Source organism: Dama dama, chromosome 16 (genome assembly GCF_033118175.1).
Source record: "Dama dama isolate Ldn47 chromosome 16, ASM3311817v1, whole genome shotgun sequence".
NCBI classification, from domain to species: Eukaryota; Metazoa; Chordata; class Mammalia; order Artiodactyla; family Cervidae; genus Dama; species Dama dama.
Genome location: NC_083696.1, coordinates 25573937 through 25587041, shown reverse-complemented (window position 1 = coordinate 25587041; position 13105 = coordinate 25573937). Strand labels below are relative to the sequence as shown.

The 13105-nt window shown below is 38.2% G+C and overlaps 1 protein-coding gene across 1 annotated transcript in view; it reads left to right on the top strand.

Annotated features, from left to right (window-relative positions):
• The window catches only part of SPTLC1 (serine palmitoyltransferase long chain base subunit 1), a 60729-nt gene that overhangs the window by 28313 nt on the left and 19311 nt on the right, over positions 1-13105 (top strand). Inside the window, exons 6-7 of the mRNA XM_061163587.1 lie at positions 54-186; positions 10948-11077. Of these exons, the coding sequence (XP_061019570.1) occupies positions 54-186; positions 10948-11077 (263 nt within the window). The remainder of the gene's footprint in view (positions 1-53; positions 187-10947; positions 11078-13105) is intronic.

The window sequence follows — 13105 nt, the reverse complement described above, 5'->3', positions numbered from 1 at the left end:
AGAGAAAGAATTAAAAGACCTTTTAACCGTTTAACTTTTTACTCTTGAACTAGATGTGCACTTGGATTTAGAAGACCGCCTGGCAAAATTTATGAAGACAGAAGAAGCCATAATATACTCATATGGATTTGCCACTATAGCTAGTGCTATTCCTGCTTACTCTAAGAGAGGGGACATTGTGTTTGTGTAAGTAACCTTTACCTACATTTCTCATCAAAATTCCTTTGGAAATAATGTTGGCCTTTCTAGAGAATGCCTCTGTTAGAGATCATCTACCTAAAATATTGATTTTTTTTTTTTAACGTCGAGAAGGTCAAACTTCTGCAGGAAGGGGCCAGCCCTCTGTCTTCCCTATGCAGCTCCTGACAGCATGGTGTCCTTGTGAGTTAAGAAAGTCCCCAGCTAGGGGCTAGATTTTTAATAAAGCATAGTTACAACTACAATGTCATCCAGTATTGCTTTGTACAAGTACCACCCCATAAATTCCATTTTGAGTTTAAAGTTCAGAAAAAGCTTACAGTTAACAGTTGAACTTGTATGCTTCCATTGTCAGATAATGAATACTATATTGTCCTTTTGGTTTAGTTGGGAAACCTAGTCTAAATTCACTTTCAAGTCTTATGCCTGGTGTCTTAGAACTTAAATTTCTAGTACATCATTAGACAATTTAATTATTTCCTAGTACATAATTTTAAATATTCCACCTGAAATCTAGGTAGGAACACTGGAGGTAAGAAGATATTTAGTAAATGGTTTAATGAATTGTTTTTGATAAATTCATTAGGCATAGGCAATATGCCCGAGGTTTTATTTTCTTTCTTCTGTAGTAAACCGTGACAATGCTTTGCCTACAGATCTCAGAGCAATGGTTGTTGATATACTTAGGTCTTTCCTTGTTACTTTATCTTTCTGTTACTTTATGTACCCTTTTTTAATGAAATGCTTTATGTTGATATATTGTGGCTTTACGTACACCTGTAAGAAATGTAGAGATTTTCTGGACCTTTTACCTAGTCTTCCCCAAAGGTCACCTCTTGCAAAACTGTAATACAGTTTCAAACTGGGATGTAGACACTGATAAAGTCAAGATAATCCCTGGTGTTGTCACACCTGTGTCCCTTCTACCCTGCTTTCTCTTTAACCCTTGGCAGCCACTACTCTCTTCTCCCATTTCTGTAATTTCATCATTTGAAGATTGCTGTACTAAATTGCTGATTACCTACTAAATTAATCATATAGTAGGTAATATTTGAGGATTGCCTTTTTTCATTTTGAATGAATTTTCCAGAGATTCTCCAGAATTATTGTGTAAAAGAGGAGTTTGTTCCTTTTGATTGCTGAGCCACATTCCATGGTACGGATACACCAAAGTTTGTTGAATCATTCACTTCTTAAGGACATCAGAGTTGTTTTTAGTTTGGGGCTATTACAAGTAAAGATGCAATAAATATTCATGTACAGGTTTTTCTGTGAGCTTAAGTTTTTATTTCTTTGGAATATAGACGAAAGAGTACAGTTGCTGGTCATGCAGTGTTACACATTTCATTTTTTAAGAAATTGCCAAACTTTTCAGAGTGGCTATATTATCTCTCATTTCTGTCAACAGTATATAAGCGATCTAGTTTCTCCGACATCCTCAGCAGCATTTGGTGTTGTCACTATTTTTTGTTTTAGCCATTCTGTAGGTGTATAAAGATATCTCATTGTGGTTTTAGTTTATATTTCCCTGATGACTAGCCATACTTAACTGTTTTTAGACTTTGTTAGTCTTGGCGTCGGAGAAGGAAACGGCAGCCCACTCCAGTATTCTTGCCTGGAGAATCCTGTGAACAGAGGCGCCTGGTGGGCTGCTATCTATGGGGTCGCACAGAGTCGGACACAACTGAAGCAGCTTAGCATGCATGCATGCATGCATTGGAGAAGGAAATGGCAACCCACTCCAGTGTTCTTGCCTGGAGAATCCCAGGGATGGAGGAACTTAGTGGGCTGCTGTCCATGCGGTCTCACAGAGTCGGACACGACTGAAGCGACTTAGCAGCGGCAGCAGCAGCAGTCTTGGCATCAGATAATACTTTATGAGGTCAATTTGAAAGTGTTCTCTCCTCTTCTAGTATTTTCTGGAGAAATTCTGTAAACATTTGTTAGAATTCTCCAGTAAAAACAGCTGAGCCTGGAGTTTTTTTGTTTTGTTTTGTTTTAGAAGTATTTTAACTATGAACTTGATTTCCTTAGTACTTATAAGGCTATTTAAAAATTGAGTGAGATGAGGCAGTTCGTGTTTTTCAAGTAATTGGTCCATTTCTTCTGAATAAACAAATTTGTATGTATAGCATACTTTGTGGTATTCCTTTATTATCCTTCTAATGTGGTATTCCTTTATTGTCCTTTGAATGTCTGGAAGCCCATTTCCTTCCTGATTGGTAATTTCTGTCTGTTCTCTTTTTTGTCATTTTTGCTAGAGATTTGTCAATTCTATTGATCTTTTTTTTAAAAAATTAACTCTGTTTCATAGATTTTTGGTACAGTGTATTTTTGTTTTCATTTCTGTTGATTTCTGGTGTATTTCTTATCTCATCATTTTCAGTTTATCTTGTTCTTTCTAGGTTCTTGAGGAGAGAACTTCAATTACTAATTTGAGGCTTTTCTTTTTTTCTAATGTGTTCAGTTCAGTTCAGTCGCTGAGTCTTGTCCAACTCTTTGCGACACCATGAATCGCAGCACACCAGACCTCCCTGTCCTTTACCAACTCCTGGAGTTTACTCAAACTCATGTCCATCCAGTCAGTGATGCCATCCAGCCATCTCATCCTCTGTCGTCCCCTTCTCCTCCTGCCCCCAATCCCTCCCAGCATCAGGGTCTTTTCCAGTGAGTCAACTCTTCTCATGAGGTGGCCAAAGTATTGGAGTCTCAGCTTCAGAATCAGTCCTTCCAATGAACACCCAGGACTGATCTCCTTTAGGATCAACTGGTTGGATCTCCTTGCAGTCCAAGGGACTCTAAAGAGTCTTCTCCAACACCACAGTTCAAAAGCATCAATTTTTCGGCGCTCAGATTTCCTCACAGTCCAACTCTCACATCCATGCCCGATCACTGGAAAAACCATAGCCTTGACTAGACAGACCTTTGTTGGCAAAGTAATGTCTCTGCTTTTTAATATGCTATCTAGGTTGATCATAACTTTTCTTCCAAGGAGTAAGCGTCTTTTAATTTCATGGCTGCAATCACCCTCTGCAGTGACTCTGGAGTCCCCAAAAATAAAGTTCTCACTGTTTCCACTGTTTCCCCATCTATTTCCCATGAAGTGATGGGACCAGATGCCATGATCTTAGTTTTCTGAATGTTGAGCTTTAAGCCAATTTTTTCACTCGCCTCTTTCACTTTCATCAAGAGGCTTTTTAGTTCCTCTTCACTGTCTGCCATAAGGATGATGTCATCTGCATGTCTGAGGTTATTGATATTTCTCCTGGCAATCTTGATTCCAGCTTGGGCTTCATCCAGCCCAGCATTTCTCAAGATGTACTCTGCATATTAAGTTAAATAAGCAGGGTGACAATATACAGCCTTGACGTACTCCTTTCCCTAATTGGAACCAGTCTGTTGTTCCATGTCCAGTTCTAACTGTTGCTTCCTGACCTGCATACAAGTTTCTCAAGAGGCAGGTCAGGTGGTCTGGTATGCCCATCTCCTTCAAAATTTTCCACAGTTTATTGTGATCCACACAGTCAAAGGCTTTGGCATAGTCAGTAAAGCAGAAATAGATGTTCTTCTGGAACTCTGTTCCTTTTTCGATGATCTAGTGGATGTTGGCACTTTGATCTCTGGTTCCTCTGCCTTTTCTAAAACCAGCTTGAACATCTGGAAGTTTCACGGTTCGTGTATTGCTGAAGCTTGGCTTGGAGAATTTTGAGCATTATTTTACCAGTTTATGAGATGAGTGCAATTATGTGGTAGTTTGAGCATTCTTTGGGATTGGAATGAAAACTGACCTTTTCCAGTCCTGTGGCCACTGTTCAGTTTTCCAAATTTGCTGGCATATTGAGTGCAGCACTTTCACAGCATCATCTTTCAGGATTTGAAATAGCTCAACTGGAATTCCATCACCTCCACTAGCTTTGTTCGTACTGGTGCTTTCTAAGGCCCACTTGACTTCACATTCCAGGATGTCTGGCTCTAGGTGAGTGATCACACCATCGTGATTATCTGGGTCGTGAAGATCTTTTTTGTACAGTTCCTCTGGGTATTCTTGCCACCTCTTCTTAATATCGTCTGCTTCTGTTAGGTCCAAACCATTTCTGTCCTTTATCGAACCCATCTTTGCATGAAATGGTCCCTTGGTATCTCTAATTTTCTTCTTCTTTTTTTTTTTTTTTAGTGGTTTTTGTCGTACATTGACATGAACCCTAATTTTCTTGAGGAGATCTCTAGTCTTTCCCATTCTGTTGTTTTCCTCTGTTTCTTTGCATTGATCACTGAGGAAGGCTTTCTTATCTCTTTGCTAGTCTTTGGAACTCTGCATTCAAATGGGAGTATCTTTCCTTTTTCCTTTGCTTTTCACTTCTCTTCTTTTCACAGCTATTTGTAAGGCCTCCTCAGACAACCATTTTGCCTTTTTGCATTTCTTTTCCATAGGGATGGTCTTGATTCCTGTCTCCTGTACAATGTCACGAACCTCTGTCCATAGTTCATCAGGCACTCTGTCTGTCAGATCTAGTCCCTTAAATCTATTTCTCACTTCCACTGTATAGTCATAAGGGATTTGATTTAGGTCATACCTGAATGGTCTAGTGGTTTTCCCTACTTTCTTCAATTTAAGTCTGAATTTGGCAATAAGGAGTTCATGATCTGAGCCACGGTCAGCTCCCGGTCTTGTTTTTGCTGACTGTATAGAGCTTCTCCATCTTTGGCTGCAAAGAATATAATCAATCTGATTTCGGTGTTGAGCATCTGGTGATGTCCATGTGTAGAGTCTTCTCTTGTGTTGTTGGAAGAGGGCGTTTGCTATGACTAGTGCATTCTTTTGGCAAAACTCTATTAGCCTTTGCCCTCCTTCATTCTGTACTCCAAGGCCAAATTTGCCTGTTACTCCAGGTGTTTCTTGACTTCCTACTTTTGCATTCCAGCCCCCTATAATGAAAAGGACATCTTTTTTGGGTGTTAGTTCTACAAGGTCTTGTAGGTCTTCAAGAACCGTTCAACTTCAGCTTCTTCAGCGTTACTGGTTGGGGCATAGGCTTAGATTACTGTGATATTGAATGGTTTGCCTTGGAAATGAACAGAGATCACTCTGTCATTTTTGAGACTGCATCCAAGTACTGCATTTTGGACTCTTGTGACCATGATAGCTACTCCATTTCTTCTAAGGGATTCTTGCCCATAGTAGTGGATATAATGGTCATCTGAGTTAAATTCACAGATTCCAGTCCGTTTTAGTTTGCTGATTCCTAGAATGTCGACATTCATTCTTGCCATCTCCTGTTTAACCACTCCAATTTGCCTTGATTCATAGACCTAATATTCCCAGTTCCTATGCAATAGTGCTCTTTACAGCATCGGATTTTGCTTCTATCACCAGTCACATCTAATTCACATTCTAATGTGTTAGTGTTATGAATTTACCTCATCACTGCTGTAGTTGTGTTCCATGAATTTTTTTTTTTTTTGTGTGTGTTCCATGAATTTGATATGTTTGTTTTCATTTTCATGTAGTTCCTTGTATTTTATTTTCCTTAATATTCTCTTTGACCCATAGGTTATGCAGAAGTGTGTTGTTTCGTTTCCAAACCTTTGGAATGTGTAAATTTGTTAGTTTTGTGGCCTGTGCTGTGGTCTCTCTTGGAATATGTTCCATAGTCACTTTAAAAAAGAATGTTCTGGCAAATAGAAAAGCCTGTATGAGGACAACAGTGAGAACGCATCACTCCATAATAGGACGCATGATTAATTTCCTTCCTTATGCATTTCAGTTTTTCATATGATAGTATTCAGTGATCAAATGTTACACTGATCATTATTTGTTAAAAGTCAATGATATGCAAATTAAAAACGAAAGAAACCACAAAACATTTATTTGCCATGTCTTACAATCCACTCAGAGAGAGAGTGGTAGTTTTACATGTCAACTTCTTAAGATATATTTCTACATATCATAGTTTTAGTGAAACAAAAATAATTTCCATATGAAATTTTACTTAACTTTTGAGGAAAATTATTTTTCACCATCATCATTAAATGTGCTGTGCTATGCTTAGCTGCTCAGTTGTGTCTGACTCTTTGTGACCCCGTGAACTGTAGCCTGCCAGTCTCCTCTGTCCATGTGGATTCTCCAGGCAAGAATACTGGAGTGGGTTGCCACCCTCTGTTCCAGGGTATCTTTCCAACCCAGGGATTGAACCCAGGTCTCCTGCATCACAGGTGGATTCTTTACCATCTGAGTTGCCAGGGAAGCCTTGTCATTAAATAGGAAAACAATATTCTGCTGAATGGAGTGTTCTGTAAATGACAATTAAATCTTCCTGATTGGTGTTATTGAGTTCTTCTGTATCCTTGCTGATTTTCTGTTTGGAAGTTCTATCAAACTACTACTACTACAGTTCTATCAAACTGTTGCTGTGGTTTGTCTATTTCTTCTTTCATTTTTATCAGTTTTTGTTTCTTACCTTTTGTAAGCTCTGTTATTTGGTACATATTTAGGATAAGTTTTCTTGACTAATTAATCCTTTTTATTATTACATAATGGCTCAACAGTTAGTTAGAACTGGACATGGAACAACAAACTGGTTCCAAATAGGTAAAGGTGTATGTCAGGGCTGTATATTGTCACCCTACTTATTTAACTTATAGGCAGAGTACATCATGAGAAATGCTGGGCTGGAGGAAGGCCAAGCTGGAATCAAGATTGCCAGAAGAAATATCAATAACCTCAGATATACAGATGACACCACCCTTGTGGCAGAAAGTGAAGAAGAACTAAAGAGCCTCTTGATGAAAGTGAAAGAGGAGAGTGAAAAGTTGGTTTAAAACTCAGCATTCAGAAAACTAAGATCATGGCATCCGGTCCCATCACTTCATGACAAATAGTTGGGGAGACAGTAGAAACAGTGACAGACTTTATTTTGGGGGGGTTCCAAAATTTCACTGCAGATGGTGACTGCAGCCATGAAATTAAAAGACACTTACTCCTTGGAAGAAAAGTTATGACCAACCTAGACAGCATATTAAAAAGCAGAGACATTGCTTTGCCAACAAAGGTCCGTCTAGTCAAAGCTATGGTTTTTTCAGTGGTCATGTATTGACGTGAGAGTTGGACTATAAAGAAAGCTAGCACTGAAGAATTAATGCTTTTGAACTGTGGTGTTGGAGAAGACTCTTGAGAGTCCTTTGGACTGCAAGGAGATCCAACCAGTGCCTCCTAAGGGAGATCAGTCCTGGGTGTTCATTGGAAGAGCTGATGCTGAAGCTGAAACTCCAATACTTTAGCCACCTGATGCGAAGAACTGACTCATTAGAAAAGACCCGGTTGCTGGGAAAGATTGAAGGCAGGAGGAGAAGGGGAGGACAGAGGATGAAATGGTTGGATGGCATCACCGACTCAGTGAACATGAGTTTGAGTAAACTCTGGGAGTTGGTGATGGACAGGGAGGCCTGGTGTGCTGCAGTCCATGGGGTCGCAGAGAGTCGGACACGACTAAGCAACTGACTAAACTGAATGCCTTTCTCTGTCTCTGATAATTTTTTTTGTTCCAGAGTCGTCTTTATCAGTTAATAACACAGGCACTCTGCTTTCCCTTTTGAATGTTTGTGTGATAGATTTATTGTATGTAATAGATACGTTCACTGCCTGTATTATTGTATATAACATACATACATATTCCCTTACTACCTACCTATCTCATTACATCTGAAGGCAATTTCTCTTATAGGCAGTATGTTTAATCCTCTCTGCCAGTTTCTGTCTTTAAATTGTATATTTAAGCCATTTACATTTAATGTAATCATTGGTATATGACAGCTTGTTGTTTGATTGCTAAGTTGTGTCATCTCTGCAGCCCCATGGACTGCAGCATGCCTAGCTTCCGTGTCCTTCCCTATCTCATGGAGTTTGCTCAGATTAATGTCTGTTGAATTGGTAATGCTATCTAACTATCTGAGAGCTTAGATCTGCCAATTTTTATTTTTCATTTCTTACTTGTTCTGTTTGTTTTTTGTTTTCCTGTTTCTTTTTCCTGCCTTTCTCAGGGTTAATTGAATGTCTTTGGGAGTTCCATTTTTATTTATCTTGTTTATATAATACAATCACTTATCTTTTTTTATAATACAGTTTTAAGTATTTCTCGTATATACCTTGAGAACCACAGATAGTGTTATAATTTTTACTTTAACCATCCAAAAATAATTTCAAAAACTCATGAGAAGAAAAGCCTACTGTGTTTGTTCATACTTTTTACTTTGTCCTTTCTTTCTTCATCAGAATGTACAATTATTTTATTTATTTATTATTTCTATGTGGAGAGCTTTCCCTAGCCATTCATTTAGGGTAGGTCCTCTTGAGAAAAATTTTCATAGTTTTTTTCAACTGAGAATATCATCTTCTCTTCATTACTAAAGAATATTTTTGCTAGTTTTGGATTCTTGGTTGCCGGTCTTTTCTTTCAGCATTTGAAATACATTCTGACAGTTTTTTCTGGTGTTCATGGTTTATGATGAGAAATGTACTGTTACTCAAATTTTTTTTCTTGTATATGTAAGATGTCATTTTTTGCGTGCTGTTTTTAAGAATTTTTTCTTTGTCACTAGTTTTCAGAAATTTGACTAAAATTGTATTGTCATTTATATGTTTGGTTTCACCTGCAGTAATTTCACTCAGCTTCTTTAATCTTTTGGTTTAAGCCTCTTGCCAAAGTTGGAATTTTTTTAGCTATTATTTATTTAAGTACTTATTTGGTTCTGTTCTTTGGAACTCCACAATTTTGGAACTCCAAAATTTGAATGTTGCATATTTTATTGTAGTCTCACAGGTCCCTGAGACTCTGTTCTTTTCTTTCTAGTCTGTTTTCTCTTTGCTATCTACATTGACTTGATTTCTACTATTCTGTCTTTTTAGCTCTCTGATTTTGAGCTCATCCACTATGCTTTTTCTCTTGACTATTTTGTTTTTCAATTCTAACATCTCCACAGGATTCTTTATTTCTTGCCTCTCTCTGATGAGACTTCCTGTTTCTTCATTTGTTTCAAGCATGTTGGTGTTTACTCATTGAAGCATTTTAATTGTGACTGCTCTGAAGTCATTGGCAGATAATCCTGGCAACTTTGTCATCTCGGTACCTACATTAGTTGACTTTTTTTCCCCATTGTTTGATGTTTTTTGGTTCTTGGTGTGACAGGTAAAACCTGAACATTTTCATATTATGCTGTTATAGTTTATGCTTTATTTAAATGTTCTAATTGTTTCTCTGACAGTCTTTCAACAGGAGCAGGGGGCACTGCTGCCTCATTACTGCCAGATGGAAATACAAGTCCAGGGTCTCCACTGGGCCTCTATTGACACTGACATGGGTTATTTTCATTTCTGCTGGTTGACGAGAGTCCTCCTTCTCTCTGAGCCGCCCCTGGCACACCCTAAGCACAGAGGGGAGAGAGCCTCTCAGGCAGGAGGGTGGGAAGTTGGGTCTCTCCACATGGTCTTCACAGTGGGAGCCACTCGTTACTGTCCTGTAGGGATACATACACATCCTGGTTGTCTTCTCTGACAACTCCCTTGGGGGTGTTGGGGAGCCTTGTTATGGCCTTGCAAGGGCTAGAGTCTAGGTTCCCCCTGAGCCTTTGCTGATGTGGAGGAGACAGGCCCAGGTTGTTCTTGATTTGGCGGCAATAGAGACATTACTGGGCCTCCCTAGTGGCTTAGAAGGTAAAGAATCCACCTGCAGTGTGGGTGACCTGGGTTCGATTCCTGGTTTGGGAAGATCCCCTGGAGGAAGGCATGGCAACCTGCTCCAGTATTCTTGCCTGAAGAATCCCTACGGGCAGAGGAGCTTGGCAGGCTGCAGTCCGTGGGGTTGCAAAGAGTCGGACACGACTGAGTGACTAAAAATACACACAGAGATGTTATCATTTGCTGAGCTGCCCTCTTTCCTGTCCTTTTGGCTACAGAGAGCAGACTTTTGTCAGACCTTTTTTGTCTGTGCGTGTTGGTATTTCCAGTTTGCATGCTGCATCAGTTCCAAATCAGGAAAATCCAGGAACTTGTTTCATGTCATTTCTTAAATCCCTTGCTTGTCTGCTTTTTCTTATTTTTCAGTACTGTCTTTATATTTGTTTTATACACAATGTCCAGGATTTTTGGTTTTACCCAGTGAGAAAAATAGGAAAAATTAATAATGCCTTTCTCCCCAGAAGTAGAAGTCTTGTTTGAACTTTTAAATAATACACTTAATTTAAAAAGTATATTCCACCTTTTCACCACAAATAACTCAATTTTGGAGATCATACTGAAGTTTAATCTACATGACTCAGCATTCTCCTCTGGGTTATGTAGAGTCAACAGTCCAGTATTCATTTTCATGGCAAAGTAATGGCAGAGTGGTGGCCAGTCAAATCAGAGATGTTATTGATGATAAGATACATCAATGTTTCATTTAGTTTTCAGAATGAGAAAATTACTGTGAATAAATTAATATGCCATCCATACAGTAGGATGCATGCTGATTTTTCAAAGGTCAAAATATGGCAAGAGTGTGCTTCTTGGAACAGAATTAGTATGGTAGTTAGGTGGAAAGACATGCAGAGTGAAGTGCAAACAATGATGTATTAATGTTCAAACATATTTTATCTATTTACCCTGTTCAGTTTAACAAGTGGATGTTGGTCAACTAACAAAAGCAAGCATTCCTTTTCTGAGAGTGTTGACAAGACCCTTTAAACCCCAGTCTGGTGGGTCTCTCTTTCTTGCAGAGATAAAGCTGCCTGCTTTGCTATTCAGAAGGGATTACAGGCATCACGTAGTGACATTAAGCTATTTAACCATAATGATATGGACGACCTGGAGCGACTACTAAAAGAACAAGAGATTGAAGATCAAAAGGTATGATTCTTTTGAAGAAAATTATACAGTTCTTTAGTGCTGTCTAACCAGCTAAATTATAAATGAAATGGTAATTTGTCATGAAAACTTGCCTGTGGATCACATTTGGGTATTAAATAAGGGTGTTCTTGCTTATTAAATGTACCTCAGGTTAGAAAGCCAAGTATGATAGTAATTGCCTCATCATTGTCATCGTTATATGTGGCAAATTTGGAAGAAGAGTATCTAGGCAGCTTTCTAAAAAGAGAAAAAGAAAAACTGCATGCACTTTTGAGATGGAGGGATATATATTCTCAACTCTACGGAAATAACACCAGAATTCATTACAGTGTTAACAGGATATACCTAGTGAATTTAAAATAGACTTATTCATATCAGAATAAATCATGTATCAGTTCAATGGAAAAAACAGTGGCATCGTATCTTGATTTATGTATTTATGTGAGACTCTTCTGACCCCAGCCTCATCCCAGAGCTCTGAGCGACTGCTTCCTATGGGAAGCAACTGCCTCCAGCATGGTTTCCTTCCCTCCTGCAGCCTGTTTACAGTTCTCAAGCACCTGCCTAGCTCCTTGGGGCAGGGAGGGAGTTGGGGGAGTGGAGCTTGCTCCTTGTTGTTCTGATAAAGGGGGAAATAGAGGAAATGTGTTCAAAGCGTCACTGTTAGAATTAGCATTTATTTGCCCCTGACAACAGGGATGGAGAAGGTAGTTCTGGTCTGTGGTTCTGCAGAAGGAACCACTATATGTAGAGGTACTAGTAACCCAGTCACCAGATCCTTGGTCTAAACACCACTTTCAAGTGGACTTTTCCACTGCAACTCATCCATTGTTAGAGTAACTGATAAAGATGCTCATCACATTCTTAATTTTGTGTTAATTCCCACTTTTCTAGATACTCGTTTTATTTCTTTTGGATTCAGTTGTCCTTGTTTAGGTGATAGCCTAGGAGCAGCACTACATGATCATACACATTCTTGTGATGAATATGCGTAGACTCTGCTATTCTGCGATAGATGTGTTATAAGCCATGTTTTATAATTATACAATTTAGAAAACTCTATAGATGCTAGGGAACATCTTAAAGTTGAGACCATACCACCTGTGAATTCTTTCTACACATTGTAAAATGATGCCCCTTATTCTGATTCAGTAATAGAATGCTACCGTATTGAAGAACACTGCCATAGAAAGTATGACCAGTGAACTGGTCTGCTCTAGAGTTATTTTGCCAAGTTAACATTGTACAAATTTGGAAGACAACATATTCAAGTTTTGTCTGTATGTATTTTATAAGATTTACAATCTGTGGAACTTTTTAAAAATGTATAACCAGGAATTATCTTCAAATTTATTGCCATTTTATAGTTTTTACCTTTTTACTAGTTAATTTATACCATATTTCCCTGCCAAGAGTAAGCTTTCTAAATTACATTTTGATTTTTAGAAATAAATCTTTTTAAATTTTATTTTCATATTTAAATTTTTATATATTTCCTACTTAGATGCTTGTTTTTACTTTGAAAGTGAGTTAAAATATTGCAGTTTAGTCTGGATTTGGATCAAACTTTTTTTGTCAAAAATTTCCCAACTATTGGGGTTCATACATTTTCTTCATTACTTTTCTTTTAGAGTTCTTTTATCCCATATTAATCTTTCTTTAAGAAAAAAAAAAAGTAGATTAAAAACAGCAGTTCACAGAAATACAAACAACTAAGCAAATAAAAAACAGTCTGACCTCACTAACAATTACAGAAATAAGGGTAAAAGTTTTTGCCTGTCCAGTTAGGGAAAACTTTTATGGTAGTAATCAGTGCCGCACTGATGTGTGTGATGATACAAAGAGTTCTCCTCTAGCTCTGATGAGAGTTTCAGTTGTGACAGCGTTTCTAGAGGATAAATGGGCGCATATATTCTAGGATTCTTAAATACCTGTATCCTCTGGAGTTCTGTCTTTAGAAGATAAGATAATCAGAAATGGTGTCAAAGATCAAAAAAAAAAAAAAAGATCAACCGATATTCACAATGT